General features: G+C 45.0%; 1 protein-coding gene across 1 annotated transcript in view; it reads left to right on the forward strand.

Moving 5' to 3' along the window:
* Positions 1-26,226, forward strand: part of rab38b (RAB38b, member of RAS oncogene family) — a 32,136-nt gene extending 5,910 nt beyond the window's left edge. Inside the window, exons 3-5 of the mRNA XM_029650231.2 lie at positions 11,364-11,515; positions 11,618-11,746; positions 21,031-26,226. Of these exons, the coding sequence (XP_029506091.1) occupies positions 11,364-11,515; positions 11,618-11,746; positions 21,031-21,183 (434 nt within the window). The 3' untranslated portion in view covers positions 21,184-26,226. The remainder of the gene's footprint in view (positions 1-11,363; positions 11,516-11,617; positions 11,747-21,030) is intronic.
* The last annotated feature ends 352 nt before the right edge of the window (positions 26,227-26,578 follow it).

Below are 26,578 nucleotides of genomic sequence, written 5' to 3' on the forward strand. Positions count from 1 at the left end.
ACTAGACTACACCAGACCACACTAGACAACACCAGACCAGACTAGACTACACCAGACCATACTAGACTACAATAGACAGACCAGACAGATCTGACTAGATTACACCAAACCAGAAAGACCATACTAGACTACACCAGACCATAATAGACTACACCAGACCACACTAGACTACACCAGACCATACTAGACTACACCAGACCATACTAGACTACACCAGACCACACTAGACTACACCAGACCACACTAGACTACACCAGACTACACCAGACTACACCAGACCACACTAGACTACACCAGACCATACTAGACTACACCAGACCATACTAGACTACACCAGACCACACTAGACTACACCAGACCACACTAGACTACACCAGACTACACCAGACTACACCAGACCACACTAGACTACACCAGACCATACTAGACTACACCAGACCAGACTAGACTACACCAGACCACACTAGACTACACCAGACTACACCAGACCACACTAGACTACACCAGACCATACTAGACTACACCAGACCAGACTAGACTACACCAGACCATACTAGACTACACCAGACCACACTAGACTACACCAGACCACACTAGACTACACCAGACTACACCAGACTACACCAGACCACACTAGACTACACCAGACCATACTAGACTACACCAGACCATACTAGACTACACCAGACCAGACTAGACTACACCAGACCATACTAGACTACACCAGACCACACTAGACTACACCAGACCATACTAGACTAAACTAGACAGACCATACTAGACAACACCAGACCAGACTAGACTACAATAGACAGACCACACAGATCTGACTAGATTACACCAAACCAGACAGACCACACTAGACTACACCAGACCACACTAGACTACACCAGACCATACTAGACTACACCAGACCATACTAGACTACACCAGACCACACCAGACTACACCAGACCATACTAGACTACACCAGACCACACTAGACTACACCAGACCACACTAGACTACACCAGACCACACTAGACTACACCAGACCACACTAGACTACACCGGACCACACTAGACTACACCAGACCACACTAGACTACACCAGACCACACTAGACTACACCGGACCACACTAGACTACACCAGCCCACACTAGACTACACCAGACCACACTAGACTACACCAGACCACACTAGACTACACCAGACTACACCAGACTACACCAGACCACACTAGACTACACCAGACCATACTAGACTACATCAGACCAGACTAGTCTACACTAGACCACACTAGACTATACTAGACCACACTAGACTACACCAAAACAGACTAGACTACACCAGACCAGACTAGACTAGCCCAGACTACACCAGACCATACTAGACTACACTAGCCCAGACTACACCAGACCATACTAGACTACACTAGACAAGACTAGACTACGCCAGACCATACTAGACTAAACTAGACAGAACAGACCAGACAGACCAGACTAGACAGACCAGACAGACCATACTAGACCAGACTAGACAGTCCAGACAGACCATACTAGACCAGACTAGACAGACCCGACTAGACAAACCAGACAGACCAGACAAGACTACACCAGACCAGCCTAGACTAGCCCAGACCATACTAGACTAAACTAGACAGAACAGACCAGACAGACCAGACAAGACTACACCAGACCAGCCTAGACTAGCCCAGACCACACAAGACTACACCAGACCAGCCTAGACTAGCTCAGACCACACAAGACTACACCAGACCAGCCTAGACTAGCCCAGACCACACAAGACTACACCAGACCAGCCTAGACTAGCCCAGACCATACTAGACTACACCAGACCAGCCTAGACTAGCCCAGACCATACAAGACTACACCAGACCAGCCTAGACTACACCAGACCAGCCTAGACTAGCCCAGACCATACTAGACTACATCAGACCATACTAGACTACACCAGACCACACTAGACTACACCAGACTACACCAGACCAGCCTAGACTAGCCCAGACCATACTAGACTACACCAGACCAGCCTAGACTAGCCCAGACCATACTAGACTACACCAGACCAGCCTAGACTACACCAGACCAGCCTAGACTAGCCCAGACCACACTAGACTACACCAGACCAGCCTAGACTAGCCCAGACCAGCCTAGACTAGCCCAGACCAGCCTAGACTAGCCCAGACCATACTAGACTACACCAGACCAGCCTAGACTAGCCCAGACCATACTAGACTACACCAGACCAGCCTAGACTACACCAGACCAGCCTAGACTAGCCCAGACCAGACTAGACTACACCAGACCAGCCTAGACTAGCCCAGACCAGCCTAGACTAGCCCAGACCAGCCTAGACTAGCCCAGACCAGCCTAGACTAGCCCAGACCAGCCTAGACTACACCAGACCAGCCTAGACTAGCCCAGACCATACTAAAGTCTAAAGTCTAAAGTCTTTGAAAACCAAGTTAATAAACAGATCACTGACTATTTCAAATCCCACAGTAACTTCTCCGCTGTGCAATCCGGTTTCCGAGCCGGTCACGGGTGCACCTCAACCACGCTCAAGGTACTAAACGATATCATAACCGCAATTGATAAAATACAATACTGTGCAGCCGTCTTCATCGACCTGGCCAAGGCTTTCGACTCTGTCAATCATCGTATTCTTATTGGCAGACTCAACAGCCTTGGTTTCTCAAAATGATTGTCTCGCCTGGTTCACCAACTACTTCGCAGACAGAGTTCAGTGTGTCAATTCAGAGGACCTGTTGTCCGGACCTCTGGCAGTCTCTATGGGGGTGCAACAGGGTTCAAAAGACTCTTTTCTCTGTATACATCAATGATGTCGCTCTTGCTACTGGTGATTCTCTGATCCACCTCTACACAGACTATACCATTCTGTATACATCTGACCCTTCTTTGGACACTGTGTTAACTAACCTACAAACAAGCTTCAATTCCATACAACACTCCTTCCGTGGCCTCCAACTGCTCTTAAACGCTAGCAAAACCAAATGCATGCTTTTCAACCATTCGCTGCCCGCTCCTGTCCGCCCGACTAGCATCACTACTCTGGACGGTTCTGACCTAGAATATATGGACAACTACAAATAGGTGTCTGGCTAGACTGTAAACTCTCCTTCCAGAGTCATATTAAACATCTCCAATCCAAAATTAAATCTAGAATCAACTTCCAATTTCACAACAAAGCCTCCTTCACTCATACCGCCAAACTTACCCTAGTAAAACTGACTATCCTACCGATCCTCGACTCGGCGATGTCATCTACAAAATTGCTTTCCTTCCAGTTCTCTGCTGCCAATGACTGGAACTAATTGCAAAAATCGCTGAAGTTGGAGACTTACATTTCCCTCAATAACTTTAAACATCAGCTATCTGATCAGCTAACCAGATCGCTGCAGCTGTATATAGTCCATCTGTAAATAGCCCACCCAATCTACCTACCTCATCCCCATATTGGTTTTATTTACTTTGCTGCTCTTTTGCACACCAGTATCACTACACCATCATCTGCTCATCATCATCTGCTCATCTGTCACTCCAGTGTTAATCTGCTAAATTGTAATTTCTTTGCTACCATGGCCTATTTATTGCCTTACCTCCTCATGCACACACTGTATATAGACATTTTTTCTATTGTGTTATTGACTGTACGCTTGTTTATTCCATGTGTAACTCTGTGTTGTTTCTGTCGCACTGCTTTGCTTTATCTTGGCCAGGTCACAGTTGTAAATGAGAACTTGTTCTCAACTAGCCTACCTGGTTAAATAAAGGTGAAATAAAGAAATTAATAAAAATAAACTAGACCATACTAGACTACACCAGACCAGGCTAGACTACACTAAACCAGACTAGACTACACCAGACCAGGCTAGACTACACTAGACCATACTAGACTACACCAGACCAGGCTAGACTACACTAGACCATACTAGACTACACCAGACCAGGCTAGACTACACTAGACCAGACTAGACCAGACTCAGACCTGCAGAATATGCTGCTTCACTGGGCCTAGCCTATGTAATGACTGGGAATGTGAAGACTGTTGTTAACTCACTCTAGAATGGGTCTGTTCAAGATGGAAAGTGGAGACTGTTAACTGTCTCTGGAATGGGTCTGTTCAAGATGGAAAGTGGAGACTGTTAACTGTCTCTGGAATGGGTCTGTTCTAGATGGAATGTGGAGACTGTTAACTGTCTCTGGAATGGGTCTGTTCTAGATGGAATGTGGAGACTGTTAACTGTCTCTGGAATGGGTCTGTTCTAGATGGAATGTGGAGACTGTTAACTGTCTCTGGAATGGGTCTGTTCAAGATGGAATGTGGAGACTGTTAACTGTCTCTGGAATGGGTCTATTCTAGATGGAATGTGGAGACTGTTAACTGTCTCTGGAATGGGTCTGTTCTAGATGGAATGTGGAGACTGTTAACTGTCTCTGGAATGGGTCTGTTGAAGATGGAATGTGGAGACTGTTAACTGTCTCTGGAATGGGTCTGTTCTAGATGGAATGTGGAGACTGTTAACTGTCTCTGGAATGGGTCTGTTGAAGATGGAATGTGGAGACTGTTAACAGTCTCTGGAATGGGTCTGTTCAAGATGGAATGTGGAGACTGTTAACTGTCTCTGGAATGGGTCTGTTCTAGATGGAATGTGGAGACTGTTAACTGTCTCTGGAATGGGTCTGTTGAAGATGGAATGTTGAGACTGTTAACTGTCTCTGGAATGGCCACTAATATAACCACATTTTTCACTGATTTGCTGTTAGTCCCCTAGACAATAGAATGGAATCAGCTGTAGCTAGCTGACTGTTTTAAGAGTACAGTCATGGCCAAAAGTTTTGAGAATGACACAAATACACATTTTCACAAAGTCTGCTGCCTCAGTTTGTATGATGGCAATTTGCATATACTCCAGAATGTTATGAAGAGTGGTCAGATGAATTGTAATTAATTGCAAAGTCCCTCTTTGCCATGCAAATGAACTGAATCCCCAAAAAGCATTTCCACTGCATTTCAGCTCTGCCACAAGAGGACCAGCTGACATCATGCCAGTGATTCTCTCGTTAACACAGGTGTGAGTGTTGACGAGGACAAGGCTCGAGATCACTCTGTCATGCTGATTAAGTTTGAATAACAGACTGGAGGCTTCAAAAGGAGTGTGGTGCTTGGAATCATTGTTCTTCCACTGTTAATAATGGTTACCTGCAAGGAAACACGTGCCGTCATCATTGCTTTGCACAAAAAGGGCTTCACAGGCAAGGTTATTGCTGCCAGTAAGATTGCACCTAAATCAACAATTTATCGGATCATCAAGAACTTCAAGGAGAGTGGTTCAATTGTTGTGAAGAAGGCTTCAGGGCGCCCAAGAAAGTCCAGCAAGCTTCAGGACCGTTTCCTAAAGTTGATTCAGCTGCAGGATCGGGTCACCACCAGTACAGAGCTTGCTCAGGAATGGCAGCAGGCAGGTGTGAGTGCATCTGCACACACAGTGAGGCGAAGACTTTTGGAGGATGGCCTGGTGTCATGAAGGGCAGCAAAGAAGCCAATTCTCTCCAGGAAAAACATCAGGGACAGACTGATATTCTGCAAAAGGTACAAGGATTGGATGCCTGAGGACTGGGGTAAAGTCATTTTCTCTGATGAATCCCCTTTCCGATTGTTTGGGGCATCCGGAAAAAAGCTTGTCTGGAGAAGACAAGGTGAGCACTACCATCAGTCCTGTGTCATGCCAACAGTAAAGCATCCTGAGACCATTCATGTGTGGGGTTGCTTCTCAGTAGAGGGGGTGGGGTCACTCACAATTTTGCCTAAAAACACAGCCATGAATTAAGAATGGTACCAACACATCCTCCGAGAGCAACTCCTCCCAACCATCCAGGAACAGTTTGGTGACGAACAATGCCTTTTCCAGCATGATGGAGCACCTTGCCATAAGGCAAAAGTGATAACTAAGGTCTTGAAAAAGAAGGGTCAACACTGCGAATATTGACTCTTTGCATCAACTTCATGTAATTGTCAATAAAATCCTTTGACACTTATGAAATGCTTGTAATTATACTTCAGTATTCCATAGTAACATCTGACAAAAATATCTAAAGACACTGGGGCAGCAGACTTAATATTTGTGTCATTCTCAAAACTTTTGGCCACGAATGTAGTAGCTACACTCATCACTAAGGAACCCCAGCAAGACTGAGCAGTCCTGCCTGAGACATAGAAGATAATGTTACTGAGCAGTCCTGTCTGAGACATAGAAGATAATGTTACTGAGCAGTCCTGTCTGAGACATAGAAGATAATGTTACTGAGCAGTCCTGAGACATAGAAGTTAATGTTACTGAGCAGTCCTGAGACATAGAAGATAATGTTACTGAGCAGTCCTGAGACATAGAAGATAATGTTACTGAGCAGTCCTGAGACATAGAATATAATGTTACTGAGCAGTCCTGTCTGAGACATAGAAGATAATGTTACTGAGCAGTCCTGAGACATAGAAGATAATGTTACTGAGCAGTCCTGAGACATAGAAGATAATGTTACTGAGCAGTCCTGAGACATAGAATATAATGTTACTGAGCAGTCCTGTCTGAGACATAGAAGACAATGTTACTGAGCAGTCCTGAGACATAGAAGATAATGTTACTGAGCAGTCCTGCCTGAGACATAGAGACAATGTTACTGAGCAGTCCTGAGACATAGAAGATAATGTTACTGAGCAGTCCTGAGACATAGAAGATAATGTTACTGAGCGGTCCTGCCTGAGACATAGAAGATAATGTTACTGAGCAGTCCTGAGACATAGAATATAATGTTACTGAGCAGTCCTGAGACATAGAAGATAATGTTACTGAGCGGTCCTGCCTGAGACATAGAAGATAATGTTACTGAGCAGTACTGAGACATAGAAGACAATGTTACTGAGCGGTCCTGTCTGAGACATAGAACATAATGTTACTGAGCAGTCCTGAGACATAGAAGATAATGTTTACTGAGCAGTCCTGAGACATAGAAGATAATGTTACTGAGCGGTCCTGCCTGAGACACAGAAGATAATGTTACTGAGCAGTCCTGAGACATAGAACATAATGTTACTGAGCAGTCCTGAGACATAGAAGATAATGTTACTGAGCAGTCCTGCCTGAGACATAGAAGATAATGTTACTGAGCAGTCCTGAGACATAGAAGATAATGTTACTGAGCAGTCCTGTCTGAGACATAGAAGATAATGTTACTGAGCAGTCCTGATACATAGAAGATAATGCTACTGAGCAGTCCTGAGACATAGAATATAATGTTACTGAGCAGTCCTGTCTGAAACATAGAAGATAATGTTACTGAGCAGTCCTGTCTGAGACATAGAAGATAATGTTACTGAGCAGTCCTGTCTGAGACATAGAAGACAATGTTACTGAGCAGTCCTGATACATAGAAGATAATGTTACTGAGCAGTCCTGAGACATAGAGATAATGTTACTGAGCAGTCCTGAGACATAGAGATAATGTTACTGAGCAGTCCTGTCTGAGACATAGAAGACAATGTTACTGAGCAGTCCTGATACATAGAAGATAATGTTACTGAGCAGTCCTGAGACATAGAAGATAATGTTACTGAGCGGTCCTGTCTGAGACATAGAAGATAATGTTACTGAGCAGTCCTGATACATAGAAGATAATGTTACTGAGCAGTCCTGAGACATAGAGATAATGTTACTGAGCAGTCCTGCCTGAGACATAGAAGATAATGTTACTGAGCAGTCCTGAGACATAGAAGATAATGTTACTGAGCAGTCCTGAGACATAGAAGATAATGTTACTGAGCGGTCCTGCCTGAGACATAGAAGATAATGTTACTGAGCGGTCCTGAGACATAGAAGACAATGTTACTGAGCGGTCCTGAGACATAGAAGATAATGTTACTGAGCAGTAATGAGACATAGAAGATAATGTTACTGAGCAGTCCTGAGACATAGAGACAATGTTACTGAGCAGTCCTGAGACATAGAAGATAATGTTACTGAGCAGTCCTGAGACATAGAAGATAATGTTACTGAGCAGTCCTGTCTGAGACATAGAGACAATGTTACTGAGCGGTCCTGTCTGAGACATAGAAGATAATGTTACTGAGCAGTCCTGCCTGAGACATAGAAGATAATGTTACTGAGCAGTCCTGTCTGAGACATAGAATATAATGTTACTGAGCAGTCCTGTCTGAGACATAGAAGACAATGTTACTGAGCAGTCCTGTCTGAGACATAGAATATAATGTTACTGAGCAGTCCTGTCTGAGACATAGAAGACAATGTTACTGAGCAGTCCTGTCTGAGACATAGAATATAATGTTACTGAGCAGTCCTGTCTGAGACATAGAAGACAATGTTACTGAGCAGTCCTGTCTGAGACATAGAAGATAATGTTACTGAGCAGTCCCGTCTGAGACATAGAAGATAATGTTACTGAGCAGTCCTGAGACATAGAAGATAATGTTACTGAGCAGTCCTGAGACATAGAAGATAATGTTACTGAGCGGTCCTGAGACATAGAACATAATGTTACTGAGCGGTCCTGAGACATAGAAGATAATGTTACTGAGCAGTCCTGAGACATAGAAGATAATGTTACTGAGCAGTCCTGAGACAAAGAGATAATGTTACTGAGCAGTCCTGCCTGAGACATAGAAGATAATGTTACTGAGCAGTCCTGAGACATAGAAGATAATGTTACTGAGCAGTCCTGAGACATATAAGATAATGTTACTGAGCAGTCCTGAGACATAGAAGATAATGTTACTGAGCAGTCCTGAGACATAGAAGATAATGTTACTGAGCGGTCCTGCCTGAGACATAGAGACAATGTTACTGAGCAGTCCTGATACATAGAAGATAATGTTACTGAGCAGTCCTGAGACATAGAAGATAATGTTACTGAGCAGTCCTGTCTGAGACATAGAAGATAATGTTACTGAGCAGTCCTGTCTGAGACATAGAAGATAATGTTACTGAGCAGTCCTGTCTGAGACATAGAAGATAATGTTACTGAGCAGTCCTGTCTGAGACATAGAAGATAATGTTACTGAGCAGTCCTGTCTGAGACATAGAAGATAATGTTACTGAGCAGTCCTGAGACATAGAAGATAATGTTACTGAGCAGTCATGAGACATAGAAGATAATGTTACTGAGCAGTCCTGTCTGAGACATAGAAGATAATGTTACTGAGCAGTCCTGAGACATAGAGACAATGTTACTGAGCGGTCCTGTCTGAGACATAGAAGATAATGTTACTGAGCAGTCCTGCCTGAGACATAGAAGATAATGTTACTGAGCAGTCCTGAGACATAGAAGATAATGTTACTGAGCAGTCCTGTCTGAGACATAGAAGATAATGTTACTGAGCAGTCCTGATACATAGAAGATAATGTTACTGAGCAGTCCTGAGACATAGAAGATAATGTTACTGAGCAGTCCTGAGACATAGAAGACAATGTTACTGAGCAGTCCTGAGACATAGAAGATAATGTTACTGAGCAGTCCTGCCTGAGACATAGAGACAATGTTACTGAGCAGTCCTGTCTGAGACATAGAGACAATGTTACTGAGCAGTCCTGTCTGAGACATAGAGACAATGTTACTGAGCAGTCCTGAGACATAGAAGATAATGTTACTGAGCAGTCCTGTCTGAGACATAGAGATAATGTTACTGAGCAGTCCTGAGACATAGAGATAATGTTACTGAGCAGTCCTGAGACATAGAGACAATGTTACTGAGCAGTCCTGAGACATAGAATATAATGTTACTGAGCAGTCCTGCCTGAGACATAGAGATAATGTTACTGAGCAGTCCTGTCTGAGACATAGAAGATAATGTTACTGAGCAGTCCTGAGACATAGAGACAATGTTACTGAGCGGTCCTGTCTGAGACATAGAAGATAATGTTACTGAGCAGTCCTGCCTGAGACATAGAAGATAATGTTACTGAGCAGTCCTGATACATAGAAGATAATGTTACTGAGCAGTCCTGAGACATAGAAGATAATGTTACTGAGCAGTCCTGAGACATAGAAGATAATGTTACTGAGCAGTCCTGAGACATAGAATATAATGTTACTGAGCAGTCCTGCCTGAGACATAGAGACAATGTTACTGACCAGTCCTGAGACATAGAGATAATGTTACTGAGCAGTCCTGAGACATAGAGATAATGTTACTGAGCAGTCCTGAGACATAGAGATAATGTTACTGAGCGGTCCTGCCTGAGACATAGAGATAATGTTACTGAGCAGTCCTGAGACATAGAGATAATGTTACTGAGCAGTCCTGCCTGAGACATAGAAGATAATGTTACTGAGCAGTCCTGAGACATAGAGATAATGTTACTGAGCAGTCCTGCCTGAGACATAGAAGATAATGTTACTGAGCAGTCCTGAGACATAGAGATAATGTTACTGAGCAGTCCTGCCTGAGACATAGAGACAATGTTACTGACCAGTCCTGAGACATAGAGATAATGTTACTGAGCAGTCCTGAGACATAGAGATAATGTTACTGAGCAGTCCTGCCTGAGACATAGAGATAATGTTACTGAGCAGTCCTGAGACATAGAGATAATGTTACTGAGCAGTCCTGCCTGAGACATAGAGATAATGTTACTGAGCGGTCCTGAGACATAGAATATAATGTTACTGAGCAGTCCTGCCTGAGACATAGAGACAATGTTACTGAGCAGTCCTGTCTGAGACATAGAGACAATGTTACTGAGCAGTCCTGTCTGAGACATAGAGACAATGTTACTGAGCAGTCCTGTCTGAGACATAGAGACAATGTTACTGAGCAGTCCTGAGACATAGAAGATAATGTTACTGAGCAGTCCTGAGACATAGAGATAATGTTACTGAGCAGTCCTGAGACATAGAGACAATGTTACTGACCAGTCCTGAGACATAGAGATAATGTTACTGAGCAGTCCTGAGACATAGAGATAATGTTACTGAGCAGTCCTGCCTGAGACATAGAAGATAATGTTACTGAGCAGTCCTGAGACATAGAAGATAATGTTACTGACCGGTCCTGAGACATAGAAGATAATGTTACTGAGCAGTCCTGAGACATAGAACATAATGTTACTGAGCGGTCCTGAGACATAGAAGATAATGTTACTGAGCAGTCCTGAGACATAGAGATAATGTTACTGAGCAGTCCTGCCTGAGACATAGAAGATAATGTCATCCTTTGATCACAAGGATGTCCTCTTCGTCTAATGGTGAACATTTCTGGTTACCGTGTGGGTGAAAATGGTTCAAATCCCAAAAGTTACAATAACAGTATATCTCTGTCTCCCCTGTAGGTCAGGAGCGGTTTGGGAACATGACCCGTGTGTACTACCGAGAGGCCATGGGGGCGTTCATCGTGTTTGACGTGACACGGCCCACTACCTTCGAAGCCATCACCAAGTGGAAGGAGGACCTGGACTCTAAACTCATGCTGACCAACAGAGAGGTGGGTGCAGGACAGTGAGTTGGTTCTACCAGTTGGTAAAGGACTATTTAAATCATCCTGTTCATACATCACCTTCTTGTCTTTTACCTCTCTATTGGACAGAGCATCGCCACGGTCCTATTGGCTAATAAATGTGATCAGGGGCGGGAGGTTCTGACCAATAACGGCGTGAAGATGGACCAGTTCTGTAAAGACAACGGCTTTGTGGGCTGGTTCGAGACCTCAGCCAAGGTGGGAACACAAACACACACATACGCACCCATGTGCACACACACAGAAAACATGCACAACAGCTTTGTGGGGTGGTGTCCTCATTCAGCCACCCTCTATGGGCCTCACTCCCCCCTATCTGAGATATCTACTGCAGCCCTCATCCTCCACATACAACACGTCGTTCTGCCAGTCACATTCTGTTAAAGGTCCCCAAAGCAAACACATCCCTGGGTCGCTCCTCTTTTCAGTTCACTGCAGGTAGCGACTGGAACGAGCTGCAACAAACAATCAAAGTGGGCAGTTTTATCTCAATCTCTTCAATCAAAGACTCAATCACGGACACTCTTACTGACAGTTGTGGCTGCTTTGCGTGATGTATTGTTGTCTCTACCTTACTGATCGTTGTGGCTGCTTTGCGTGATGTATTGTTGTCTCTACCTTACTGATCGTTGTGGCTGCTTTGCGTGATGTATTGTTGTCTCTACCTTACTGATCGTTGTGGCTGCTTTGTGTGATGTATTGTTGTCTCTACTGACCGTTGTGGCTGCGTTGTGTGATGTATTGTTGTCTCTACCTTACTGATCGTTGTGGCTGCTTTGCGTGATGTATTGTTGTCTCTACCTTACTGATCGTTGTGGCTGCTTTGCGTGATGTATTGTTGTCTCTACCTTACTGACAGTTGTGGCTGCGTTGCGTGATGTATTGTTGTCTCTACTGACCGTTGTGGCTGCTTTGTGTGATGTATTGTTGTCTCTACCTTACTGATCGTTGTGGCTGCTTTGTGTGATGTATTGTTGTCTCTACCTTACTGACAGTTGTGGCTGCGTTGCGTGATGTATTGTTGTCTCTACTGACCGTTGTGGCTGCGTTGCGTGATGTATTGTTGTCTCTACTGACCGTTGTGGCTGCGTTGCGTGATGTATTGTTGTCTCTACTGACAGTTGTGGCTGCTTTGTGTGATGTATTGTTGTCTCTACTGACCGTTGTGGCTGCTTTGCGTGATGTATTGTTGTCTCTACCTTACTGACAGTTGTGGCTGCGTTGCGTGATGTATTGTTGTCTCTACTGACAGTTGTGGCTGCTTTGTGTGATCTATTGTTGTCTCTACCTTCTTGCCCTTTGTGCTGTTGTCTGTGCCCAATAATAGTTCTACCTGGTTTTGTGCTGCTACCATGTTGTTGCCATGTTGTATTGCTGCCATGTTGTGTTGTCATGTGTTGCTACCATGTTGTTGCCATGTTGTATTGCTGCCATGTTGTGTTGCTACCATCTTGTATTGCTACCATGTTGTGTTGCTACCATGTTGTTGTCATGTTGTATTGCTACCATGTTGTTGTCATGTGTTGCTACCATGTTGTTGTCATGTTGTGTTGCTACCACGTTGTTGTCATGTTGTATTGCTACCATGTTGTTGTCATGTTGTGTTGCTACCATGTTGTTGTCATGTTGTGTTGCTGCCATGTTGTTGTCATGTTGTGTTGCTGCCATGTTGTTGTCATGTTGTGTTGCTGCCATGTTGTTGTCATGTTGTGTTGCTACCATGTTGTTGTCATGTTGTGTTGTTGTCATGTTGTGTTGCTACCATGTTGTTGTCATGTTGTGTTGTCATGTTGTGTTGCTGCCATGTTGTTGTCATGTTGTGTTGCTGCCATGTTGTTGTCATGTTGTGTTGCTGCCATGTTGTTGTCATGTTGTGTTGCTGCCATGTTGTTGTCATGTTGTGTTGCTACCATGTTGTTGTCATGTTGTGTTGCTACCATGCTGCTGCCATCTTGTATTGCTACCATGTTGTTGTCATGTTGTGTTGCTGCCATGTTGTTGTCATGTTGTGTTGCTGCCATGTTGTTGTCATGTTGTGTTGCTACCATGTTGTTGTCATGTTGTGTTGCTGCCATGTTGTTGTCATGTTGTGTTGCTGCCATGTTGTTGTCATGTTGTGTTGCTACCATGTTGTTGTCATGTTGTGTTGCTACCATGCTGCTGCCATCTTGTATTGCTACCATGTTGTTGTCATGTTGTGCTGCTACCATGTTGTTGTCATGTTGTGTTGCTGCCATGTTGTTGTCATGTTGTGTTGCTGCCATGTTGTTGTCATGTTGTGTTGCTACCATGTTGTTGTCATGTTGTGTTGCTGCCATGTTGTTGTCATGTTGTGTTGCTGCCATGCTATGATGTTGTCTTAGGTCTCACTTTATGTAGTGTTGTGGTGTCTCGCATGTCGTGATGTGTGTTTTTTGTCCTATATTTTAATTGTATTTATTTTTTATTTTTAATCCCCGCTGGAGGCCTTTTGGTAGGTCATTGTAAATAAGAATTTGTTCTTAAATGACTTGCTTAGTTAAATAAAGGTTAAAATGTAATAAATAAATACAAATACATCAACTTAATTTCCAAATAAAATGCCAACCAGTGGTGTAACTGCAGCAACAGAATTACGCCATGTTTCTTAGCTGTCAGTCAGATTCCACAAAAGTGAAACTAAAACTTTAGTTTAGGCATTAATTCTGAGTGGTTAAGTTAAGGGTTAAGGTTAGGGATAGGGTTTAGGGTTAGGAGGTTCTACAGGGGTCAGAGGTCATTGAGGTCATGGGCTAAGCTGCTGTCCAGTCAGACAGTCACAGGGTTTAGGGTTAGGGTTAAGGTTAGGGATAGGGTTTAGGGTTAGGAGGTTCTACAGGGGTCAGAGGTCATTGAGGTCATGGGCTAAGCTGCTTGTCCAGTCAGACAGTCACTACACATTTCCACTGCCTCTAAATCAGTTGAACCAGGCTGTTTTACCTGTGGACAGTGGATACGGAAAGTTTTCAGACCCCTTTGGCTTTTTACACATTTTGTTACGTTACAGCCTTCTAAAATGGATGAACGTTTTTTTTCTAATCAATCTTCACAAAATACCCCACGATGACATCACAATACCCCACGATGACATCACAATACCCCACGATGAGATCACAATACCCCACGATGACATCACAATACCCCACGATGACATCACAATACCCCACGATGACAAAGCAGAAACAGGTTTTTAGAAACCTTTTTAAAAATAAAAACACGAAATATCACATTTAGCATTCAGACCTTTTACTCAGTACTTTGTTGAAGCACCTTCGGCAGCAATTTCAGCCTTGAGTCTTCTTGGGTATGACACTACAAGCTTGGCACACCTTTATTTGAGGAGTGTCTCCCATTCTTCTCTGCAGATCCTCTCAAGCTCTGTCAGGTTGGATGGGGAGCACTGCTGCACAGGTATTTTCAGAGAGCAACACTGGAGCTCTGTCAGAGTGACCATTGGGTTCTTGGTCACCTCCATGATTCCACCCCGATTGGTCAGTTTGGCTGGGCATCCAGATCTAGGATCTAGTCTTGGTGGTTCCAAACTTCTTCCATTTAAGAATGATGGAGAACACTGTGTTCTATGGGACCTTCAATGCTGCAGAATATTTTTGGTTCCCTTCCCCAGATCTGTGCCTCAACACAATCCTGTCTCGGAGCTCTACAGACAATTCCTTCGACCTCATGGCTTGGATTTTTCTCTGACATGCCCTGTCAACTGTGGGACCTTATATAGACAGGTGTGTGCCTTTCCAAATCATATCCAACCAATTGAATTTACCACAGATGGACTCCAATCAAATTGTAGAAACATCTCAAGGATGATCATTGGAAACAGGATGCACCTGAGCTGAATTTCAAGTCTCATAGCAAAGGGACTGAAAAAAAAAATGTTTTAATGAATTTACAAAGATTTCTAAAAACACGTTTTCGCTTTGTCATTATTCTATATTGTTTGTAGATTAATGAGGAAAAATATAATTGAATCAAGTTTAGAATAAGGCTGTAACGTAACAAAATTTGCAAAAAGTCAAGGGGCCTGTCATGTATTGTCATGTTATGTCTTGTCCCTGTGCTTTCTCTTCTCTTCGTTTCCCCCTGCTGGTCGTATTAGGTTACTTTCTCTCTCTCTATCGTTCCGTTCCTGCTCCCAGCTGTTCCTCATTCTCCTAACGACCTCGTTTACTCTCTCACACCTGTCCCCTCTTTTGCCCTCTGATTATGTCTCTATTTCTCTCTCTGTTTCTGCTTCTGTCCTTGTCGGATTCTTGTTTGCTTTGCCCTTGTCCCGTCCTGTCGTAATCTGCCTCTTCATCAGATGCTGCGTGTGAGCAGGTGTCTCTGTCCTCTACGGCCCGCGCCTACCCGGAGGGACCAGCAGTCTGTTGCCGCTAGCCCTGCTATTCTCCTCTACTACTAGAAGGGGGACTCTCCTGTAAAGATAGAGGATTTATGTTTTCCCTGTTTGGACATTAAAAGACTCTGTTTCTGTTAAATCGCTTTTGGGTCCTCACTCACCTGCATAACAGAAGAATCCGACCAAGAATGGACCCAGCGACTTCGGATCCTCTCTACTCAGCCGTCGAGATCCAGGGAGCGATGCTAGGCAGACACGAGCAGGAATTGTCTGCTGCTCGACATGCCGTTGAGACCCTGGCCGCCCAAGTCTCCGACCTCTCGAAACATATTCACAATCTCCGCCTCGATCCACCGGCTACTTCCAGGGCTTCCGAGTCTCCGGGCCCAGAATTAATAACCCACCGTGTTACTCTGGGAGCCCACTGAATGCCGCTCGTTCCTCACCCAGTGTGATATTGTGTTCTCTCTCCAGCCCAACACGTACTCCAGGGGTACAGCTCGTATCGCCTACGTCATATCTCTCCTTACTGGACGGGCTCGTGAGTGGGGCACGGCAATCTGGGAGGCAAGGGCTGAGTGTACTAACCAGTATCAGAACTTTAAGGAGGAGATGATACGGGTTTTTGATCATTCAGTTTTTGGGAAAGAAGCTTCCAGGGCCCTGTCTTCCCTATGTCAAGGTAATCGATCCATAACGGACTACTCTATAGAGTTTCGCACTCTTGCTGCCTCCAGTGACTGGAACGAGCCGGCATTGCTCGCTCGTTTTCTGGAGGGTCTCCACGCGGAGGTAAAGGATGAGATTCTCTCCCGGGAGGTTCCTTCCAGCGTGGATTCTTTGATTGAACTCGCTATTCGTATAGAACGACGGGTAGATCTTCGTCACTGAGCTCGTGGAAGAGAGCTCGCGTTATCCGTTTCCCCCCTCTCCGCATCACTACCATCTTCCTCCACTGGCTCAGGTGCTGAGCCCATGCAGCTGGGGGGTATTCACATCTCGACTAAGGAGAGGGAACGGAGAATCACCAACCGCCTCTGTCTCTATTGCGGTTCCGCTGGTCATTTTGTCATTTCATGTCCAGTAAAAGCCAGAGCTCATCAGTAAGCGGAGGGCTACTGGTGAGCGCTACTACTCAGGTCTCTCCTTCAAGATCCTGTACTACCTTGTCGGTCCATCTACGCTGGACCGGTTCGGCAGCTTCCTGCAGTGCCTTGATAGACTCTGGGGCGGAGGGCTGTTTTATGGACGAAGCCTGGGCTCGGGAACATGACATTCCTCTCAGACAGTTAGGGGAGCCCACGGCCATGTTCGCCTTGGATGGTAGTCCTCTCCCCAGGATTCAGCGTGAAACGCTACCTTTAACCCTCACTGTCTCTGGTAATCATAGCGAAACCATTTCTTTTTTGATTTTCGTTCACCTTTTACACCTGTTGTTTTGGGCCATCCCTGGCTAGTGTGTCATAATCCTTCTATTAATTGGTCTAGTAACTCTATCCTCTCCTGGAACGTCTCTTGTCATGTGAAGTGTTTAATGTCTGCTATTCCACCTGTTTCTTCTGCCCCCTCTTCACAGGAGGAGCCTGGTGATTTGACAGGGGTGCCGGAGGAATATCATGATCTGCGCACGGTCTTCAGTCGGTCCAGGGCCACCTCCCTTCCTCCTCACCGGTCGTATGATTGTAGTATTGATCTCCTTCCGGGTACCACTCCCCCCCGGGGTAGACTATACTCTCTGTCGGCTCCCGAACGTAAGGCTCTCGAAGATTATTTGTCTGTAGCTCTCGACGCCGGTACCGTAGTCCCTTCCTCCTCTCCCGCCGGAGCGGGTTTTTTTTTGTTAAGAAAAGGACGGGACCCTGCGCCCCTGCGTGGATTATCGAGGGCTGAATGACATAACGGTTAAGAATCGTTATCCGCTTCCCCTTATGTCTTCAGCCTTCGAGATCCTGCAGGGAGCCAGGTTTTTCACTAAGTTGGACCTTCGTAACGCTTACCATCTCGTGCGCATCAGGGAGGGGGACGAGTGGAAAACGGCGTTTAACACTCCGTTAGGGCACTTTGAATACCGGGTTCTGCCGTTCGGTCTCGCTAACGCTCCAGCTGTCTTTCAGGCATTAGTGAATGATGTACTGAGAGACATGCTGAACATCTTTGTTTTCGTTTACCTTGACGATATCCAGATTTTTTCACCGTCACTCCAGATTCATGTTCAGCACGTTCGACGTGTCCTCCAGCGCCTTTTAGAGAATTGTCTTTATGTGAAGGCTGAGAAGTGCGCTTTTCATGTCTCCTCCGTCACATTTCTCGGTTCTGTTATTTCCGCTGAAGGCATTCAGATGGATCCCGCTAAGGTCCAAGCTGTCAGCGATTGGCCCGTCCCTAAGTCACGTGTCGAGCTGCAGCGCTTTCTCGGTTTCGCGAATTTCTATCGTCGTTTCATTCGTAATTTCGGTAAGGTGGCAGCTCCTCTCACAGCCCTTACTTCTGTCAAGACGTGCTTTAAGTGGTCTGTTTCCGCCCAGGGAGCTTTTGATCTCCTCAAGAAGCGTTTTACATCCGCTCCTATCCTTGTTACACCTGACGTCTCTAGACAGTTCATTGTCGAGGTTGACGCGTCAGAGGTGGGCGTGGGAGCCATTCTGTCCCAGCGCTCCCATTCTGACGATAAGGTACACCCTTGCGCGTATTTTTCTCATCGCCTGTCGCCGTCAGAACGTAACTATGATGTGGGAAACCACGAACTGCTCGCCATCCGCTTAGCCCTAGGCGAATGGCGACAGTGGTTGGAGGGGGCGACCGTTCCTTTTGTCGTTTGGACTGACCATAAGAACCTTGAGTACATCCGTTCTGCCAAACGACTTAATGCGCGTCAGGCTCGTTGGGCGCTGTTTTTCGCTCGTTTCGAGTTCGTTATTTCTTATCGTCCGGGCTCAAAGAACACCAAGCCTGATGCTTTATCCCGTCTCTTCAGTTCTTCAGTAGCCTCCACCGACCCCGAGGGGATTCTCCCTGAGGGGCGTGTTGTCGGGTTGACTGTCTGGGGAATTGAGAGGCAGGTAAAGCAAGCACTCACTCACACTCCGTCGCCGCGCGCTTGTCCTAGGAACCTTCTTTTCGTTCCCGTTCCTACTCGTCTGGCCGTTCTTCAGTGGGCTCACTCTGCCAAGTTAGCCGGCCACCCCGGCGTTCGGGGTACGCTTGCTTCTATTCGCCAGCGTTTCTGGTGGCCCACTCAGGAGCGTGACACGCGTCGTTTCGTGGCTGCTTGTTCGGACTGCGCGCAGACTAAGTCCGGTAACTCCCCTCCTGCCGGCCGTCTCAGACCGCTTTCCATTCCCTCTCGACCGTGGTCTCACATCGCCTTAGACTTTATTACCGGTCTGCCTTCGTCAGCGGGGAAGACTGTTATTCTAACGGTTGTCGATAGGTTCTCTAAGGCGGCTCATTTTATTCCCCTCGCTAAGCTTCCTTCTGCTAAAGAGACGGCACAAATCATCATTGAGAATGTTTTCAGAATTCATGGCCTTCCGTCAGATGCCGTTTCGGACAGGGGTCCGCAATTCACGTCTCAATTTTGGAGGGAGTTTTGCCGTTTGATTGGGGCTTCCGTCAGTCTCTCTTCCGGTTTTCACCCCCAGTCTAACGGTCAAGCAGAACGGGCCAATCAGACGATTGGTCGCATCTTACGCAGTCTTTCCTTTCGAAACCCTGCGTCTTGGGCAGAACAGCTCCCCTGGGCAGAATACGCTCACAACTCGCTTCCTTCGTCTGCGACCGGGCTATCTCCTTTTCAGAGTAGCCTCGGGTACCAGCCTCCTCTGTTCTCGTCCCAGCTCGCCGAGTCCAGCGTCCCCTCCGCTCAGGCTTTTGTCCAACGTTGTGAGCGCACCTGGAAGAGGGTCAGGTCTGCACTTTGCCGTTATAGGGCGCAGACTGTGAGAGCCGCTAATAAGCGTAGGACTAAGAGTCCTAGGTATTGTCGCGGTCAGAGAGTATGGCTCTCCACTCGTAACCTTCCCCTTATGACAGCTTCTCGCAAATTGACCCCGCGGTTCATTGGTCCGTTCCGTATTTCGCAGGTCGTTAATCCTGTCGCAGTGCGACTTCTTCTTCCGCGACATCTTCGTCGCGTCCACCCGGTCTTCCATGTCTCCTGTGTCAAGCCTTTTCTTCGCGCCCCCGTTCGTCTCCCGCCCCCTCCCCCCCCGTCCTTGTCGAGGGCACACCTATCTACAGGGTCCGGAAGATTATGGACATGCGTCCTCGGGGCCGTGGTCATCAGTACCTAGTGGATTGGGAGGGGTACGGTCCTGAGGAAAGGAGTTGGGTTCCATCTCGGGACGTGCTGGACCGTTCGCTGATCGATGATTTCCTCCGTTGCCGCCAGGTTTCCTCCTCGAGTGCGCCAGGAGGCGCTCGGTGAGTGGGGGGGTACTGTCATGTATTGTCATGTTATGTCTTGTCCCTGTGCTTTCTCTTCTCTTCATTTCCCCCTGCTGGTCGTATTAGGTTACTTTCTCTCTCTCTATCGTTCCGTTCCTGCTCCCAGCTGTTCCTCATTCTCCTAACGACCTCGTTTACTCTCTCACACCTGTCCCCTCTTTTGCCCTCTGATTATGTCTCTATTTCTCTCTCTGTTTCTGCGTCTGTCCTTGTCGGATTCTTGTTTGCTTTGCCCTTGTCCCGTCCTGTCGTAATCTGCCTCTTCATCAGATGCTGCGTGTGAGCAGGTGTCTCTGTCCTCTACGGCCCGCGCCTACCCGGAGGGACCAGCAGTCTGTTGCCGCTAGCCCTGCTATTCTCCTCTACTACTAGAAGGGGGACTCTCCTGTAAAGATAGAGGATTTATGTTTTCCCTGTTTGGACATTAAAAGACTCTGTTTCTGTTAAATCGCTTTTGGGTCCTCACTCACCTGCATAACAGGGCCTGAATACTTTCCGAATGCACTGTGAGGATCAAGAAAAACATAGCCATTTCATACAATGAAAATGTGTTTATATAAGTAACTGAACCATGTTAACGTAGCACCTGTTTTTGTTTAACCCTAACGAGGCAACAGAGTACTGGCTTTTAACCTTGTTGTTTTACTCTGCCGTGTCCCTTTAGGAGAACACCAACATCAGCGAGGCAGCAAACTTCCTGGTGAAACACATCATGGCTACAGAGAATGATTTCCTAAAGTCAGTGGTCCCAGACACCATCTCTCCAAAACTAAATGACTCACAACCTGGGACCTGCTCTGCCTGCTACAAACCATAGCTAGACAACTCACAACCTGGGACCTGCTCTGCCTGCTACAAACCATAGAGGGAGGAGAGGAGGAGAGGACTGGGGATGATGTGAAGGGAGGAGAAGATAGGAAGAGAAAACTGGTTCAAACTATAGAGGAAGGAGAGGAGGAGAGGGTGAAGAGAGGAGAGGAGACAGACCCTGGAGAAGAGTAAGAGGGAGTGGAACGGGGCTATGCTGGTCCTCTGTTGTTCAATTTGTAGAGCAAATTTGTAGAGTGCTTCTAACACCAGGGTAGTGGGTTCAATTCCAGGGACCACTCATACGTAAAAGGTATGCACGCATGACTGTGAGTCGCTTTGGATAAAAGTGTCTGCTAAATGTAATATATTATTATTATTATATTGGGGAGCTGATTGAATGTCATTGCAAGTTCCCTCCATATCCACCTCTCCAGAAGACAGAGGCGCTGATTTCAAACATCCTCTTCTCCTCGATCCTTGGCCCTCCATTTACACATTCATGCGCAATTTCGTGTTTCAAAGCTGATGGAGTGAAAATTAGACCCTTATATAGCCACTTCAGCTGGGCCAGCAAGGCTTCAGAGCGAAGTGATATCCCAACATGCACTGCGATATGTTTGGAGTTTGCACAATTTTATACAAAATAATGGGGAGGCCTAATTATATGTCATGAAAGTTTGTTTATGTCTGATTTGGAGACTTGTAACAGATGAAATACCTCCCAAATTAAATGTTTACTGAGGTTATTCATATGCATTCAGAGAGTATTCAGACCCCTTCCCTTTTTTCCACATTTTGTTACGTTACAGCCTTATTCTAAAATGGATCAAATTACATTTCTTCATTATCAATCTTCACACAATACCTTATAATGACAAAGCCAAAACAGGTTTTTAGACATTTTTGCAAATGTTTTCAAAATAAAAACCTTATTTGCACAAGTATTCACACCCTTTGCTATGAGACTCAAAATGTTGCTCGGGTGTTGTTTCCATTGATCATCCTTAAGAAACATCCTTGAGATGTTTCTACAACTTGCTTGGAGTCCACCCGTGGTAACTTAAATTAATTGGACATATGATTTGGAAAGGCACACACCTGTCTATATAAGGTCCCACAGTTGACAGTGAATGTCAGAGCGAAAACCAATCCAAGAAGTCGAAAGGAATTATCTGTAGGGCTCTGATACAGGATTGTGTTCTGGGGAAGGGAACCAAAACATTTCCGCAGCATTGAAGGTCCCTAAGAACACAGTGGCCTCCATCATTCTGAAATAAAGTTTGCAACCACCAAGACGCCCGGCCAAACTGAGCCATCGGGGGAGAAGGATCTTGGTCAGGGAGGTGACCAAGAAGGTGACCAATAATCCAATGGTCACTCTGACAGAGATACAGAGTTCCTCTGTGGAGATGGGAGAACCTTCCAGGAGGACAACCATATCTGCAGCACTCCACCAATCAGGCCTTTATGGTAGAGTGGCCAAACAGAAGCCACTCCTCAGTAAAAGGCACATTACAGCCCGCTTGGAGGTTGCCAAAAGGCAGCTAAGAGAAACAAGATTCTCTGAGCAAAGTGCAGAGATATTCTTGATCCACTCTTTATCAGGCCTTTTCTATTTTTTTTTATTTAACCTTTATTTAACTAAGCAAGTCAGTTAAGAACAAATTCTTATTTTCAATGAAAGCAAAACCCTAACTCAGATGACGCTGGGCCAATTGTGTGCTGTCCTATGGGCCTCCCAATCACGGCCGGTTGTGATAAAGCCTGGAATCGAACCAGGGTCTGTAGTGATGCCTTTAGCACTGCGATGCTGAGTAACCAGACGGAAGGCACATGAAAGCCTGCTTGGAGTTTGCCAAAAGGCACCTAAAGACTTTCAGACCATGAGAAACAAGATTCTCTGGTCTGGTGAAACCAAGATAGAACTCTTTGGATTGAATGCTCTGCGTCACATCTGGTGGAAACCTGGGACCACCCTACAGTGAAGCATGGTGGTGGCAGCATCATGCTGTGGGGATGTTTTTCATTGCAGGGACTGGGAGACTTGTCAGAATCGAACCAAAGATGAACAGAGAAAAGTACAGAGAGAGCCTTGATGAAAACCTGCTCCAGAGTGTTCAGGACCTCAGACTGCGGCTAAGGTTCACCTTCCAACAAGACGATGACCCTAAGCACACAGCCAAGACAATGCAGGAGTGGTTTCGGGACAAGTCTCTGAAAGTCCTTCAGTGGCCCAGCCAGAGCTCGGATTTGAACCCGATCGAACATCTCTGAAGAAACCTGAAAATAGCTGTTCAGCAACACTCCCCATCCAACCTGAGCATGAAAGGAGCTTCAGAGAGGAATGAGAAACTCTCCATATACTGGTGTGCCAAACCTGTAGCGTCAAACCCAAGAAGACTCGATGCTGTAATCGCTGCCAAAGGGGTTTCAACAAAGTACTGAGGGTCTGAATAAAATGTACAAACATTTCTAATAACCTGTTTTTGGTTTGTCATTATGGGGTATTGTGATGTCATTAAGGGGTATTGTGATGTCATTATGGGGTATTGTAATGTCATTAAGGGGTGTTGTGATGTCATTAAGGGGTATTGTAATGTCATTAAGGGGTGTTGTGATGTCATTAAGGGGTATTGTAATTTCATTAAGGGGTATTGTGATGTCATTAAGGGTGTTTGTGTGTGGATTGATGAGGGGAAAAAACAATGCAATCAATTTTAGAATAAGGCTGTAACATAACAAAATGTGGAAAAGGGGGTCTGAATACTTTCTGAATGCACTGGGACACATCAGTTACTGTTACCGTGATACAGTTGAAGTGGGAAGTTTACATACACCTTAGCCAAATACATTTAAACTCAGTTTTTCACAATTCCTGACAGTTAATCCCAGTAAAAATTCCCTGATTTAGGTCAGTTAGGATCACCACTTTATTTTAAGAATGTGAAATGTCAGAATATTTTTTATATTTTTTATTTCACCTTTATTTAATTAACCATGTAGGCTAGTTGAGAACAAGTTCTCATTTACAACTGCGACCTGGCCAAGATAAAGCATAGCAGTGTGAACAGACAACACAGAGTTACACATGGAGTAAACAATTAACAAGTCAATAACACAGTAGAAAAAAAGGGGCAGTCTATATACAATGTGTGCAAAAGGCATGAGGAGGTAGGCGAATAATTAAAATTTTGCAGATTAACACTGGAGTGATAAATGATCAGATGGTCATGTACAGGTAGAGATACTGGTGTGCAAAAGAGCAGAAAAGTAAATAAATATAAACAGTATGGGGATGAGGTAGGTAAATTGGGTGGGCTATTTACCGATAGACTATGTACATCTGCAGCGATCGGTTAGCTGCTCAGATAGCAGATGTTTGAAGTTGGTGAGGGAGATAAAAGTCTCCAACTTCAGCGATTTTTGCATGTCATTGAAAACCTGCTCCAGAGTGTTCAGGACCTCAGACTGCGGCTATAGTAGAGAGAATGATTTTTTTCAGCTTTTATTTCTTTCATCACATTCCCAGTGGGTCACAAGTTTACTCAATTAGTATTTGGTAGCATTGCCTTTAAATTGTTTAACTTGGGTCAAATGTTTCAGGTAGCCTTCCACAAGCTTCCAACAATAAGTTGGGTGAATTTGTCCCATTCCTCCTGACAGAGCTGGTGTAACTGAGTCAGGTTTGTAGGCCTCCTTGCTCGATCACGCTTTTTCAGTTCTGCCCAAAAATGTTCTATTAGATTGAGGTCAGGGCTCTGTGATGGCCACTCCAATACCTTGACTTTGTTATCCTTAAGCTAATTCGCCACAACTTTGGAAATATGCTTGGGGTCATTGTTAGTCGAGGTAATTGAGGTCATATGTACATGTGACTGTTCATAGATAATAAACAGTGAGTGGCAGCAGCGTTAAAGAAGGAACAATGCAACTTGCCCAGGTCGCCATTTCATTAGCTGTTCAGCAGTCTTATGGCTTGGGGGTAGAAGCTGTTAAGAAGTCTTTTGGACCGAGACTTGGTGCTCCGGTACCACTTGCAAATACTTATTTTCCACCATAATTTGCAAATAAAATTAATTAAAAATCCTACAATGTGATTTTCTGGATTTTTTTCTTCTCATTTTGTCTGTCAGTCTAATGTCCATTGCTCGTGTTTCTTGGCCCAAGAAAGTCTCTTCCTATTATTGGTGTCCTTTAGTAGTGGTTTCTTTGCAGCAATTCGACCATGAAGGCCTGATTCACGCTGTCTCCTCTGAACAGTTGATGTTGAGATGTGTCTGTTACCTGAACTGTGAAGCATTAATTTGAGCTGCTAAACTCATCCTCTTCCTTTCTTCCTCTTCCTGTCCTATGGCGGTCCTCATGAGAGACAGTTTCATCATAGCGCTTGATAGTTTTTGCGACTGCACTTGAAGAAACCTTCAAAGTTCTTGTCATTTTCCAGATTAACTGACATTCTTGTCTTAAAGTAATGATGGACTGTCGTTTGTCTTTGATTAACTGAGCTGTTCTTGCCATAATATGGACGTTTGTCTTTGATTAACTGAGCTGTTCTTGCCATAATATGGACGTTTGTCTTGGATTAACTGAGCTGTTCTTGCCATAATATGAACGTTTGTCTTTGATTAACTGAGCTGTTCTTGCCATAATATGGACGTTTGTATTTGATTAACTGAGCTGTTCTTGCCATAATATGAACGTTTGTATTTGATTAACTGAGCTGTTCTTGCCATAATATGGACATTTGTCTTTGATTAACTGAGCTGTTCTTGCCATAATATGGACGTTTGTCTTTTTACCCCCCTACCTTGTCACAACACAACTGATTGGCTCAAACGCCCTTCTGTGGTGTTCATGTTTTAGTTTTTCGCCCAATGTCGCGGGTCTGATGGACCCACATCATTATTGGGTTATACAGCCATAACAATTTACCTAAAAATACTTAATACTTAGATGTAGACTTTTATCAAGTACAAGCAGACAGCATTCATGGTTAATACTTGCCATTTTCCTGCTAGATCACATTTATCAATAAAAGCTAATAATATGAGTTTTCTTTTTAATAAAATGTGAACAAAAAAGCAATTATAGTCAAAACATGGGTGGAATAAATGTTTAACTTGAACAAATATAATTGAAACAGGGTTTTCATCACTATTGATGTTTATTGCTTTGAACTGAACCAATTGGAAGAACAACATTTACATACAGTATATTATGGAAATGATAAATGAGCCCCATTGAACACAAATTAAGGCCGGTCAACACACCGCATGAGGGACAGAGGTTTACTGTGTGTGTTGCAAAATGTATTTATTGCACTTGATGCATGTGTACTGTGTCTTCCTGTCCTTCTTGGGACCACACACATCACAGCGCTTCTTCTTATTGCTACCGGCTAC

This window comes from Oncorhynchus nerka, linkage group LG10 (assembly GCF_034236695.1).
Source record: "Oncorhynchus nerka isolate Pitt River linkage group LG10, Oner_Uvic_2.0, whole genome shotgun sequence".
NCBI lineage: Eukaryota > Metazoa > Chordata > Actinopteri > Salmoniformes > Salmonidae > Oncorhynchus > Oncorhynchus nerka.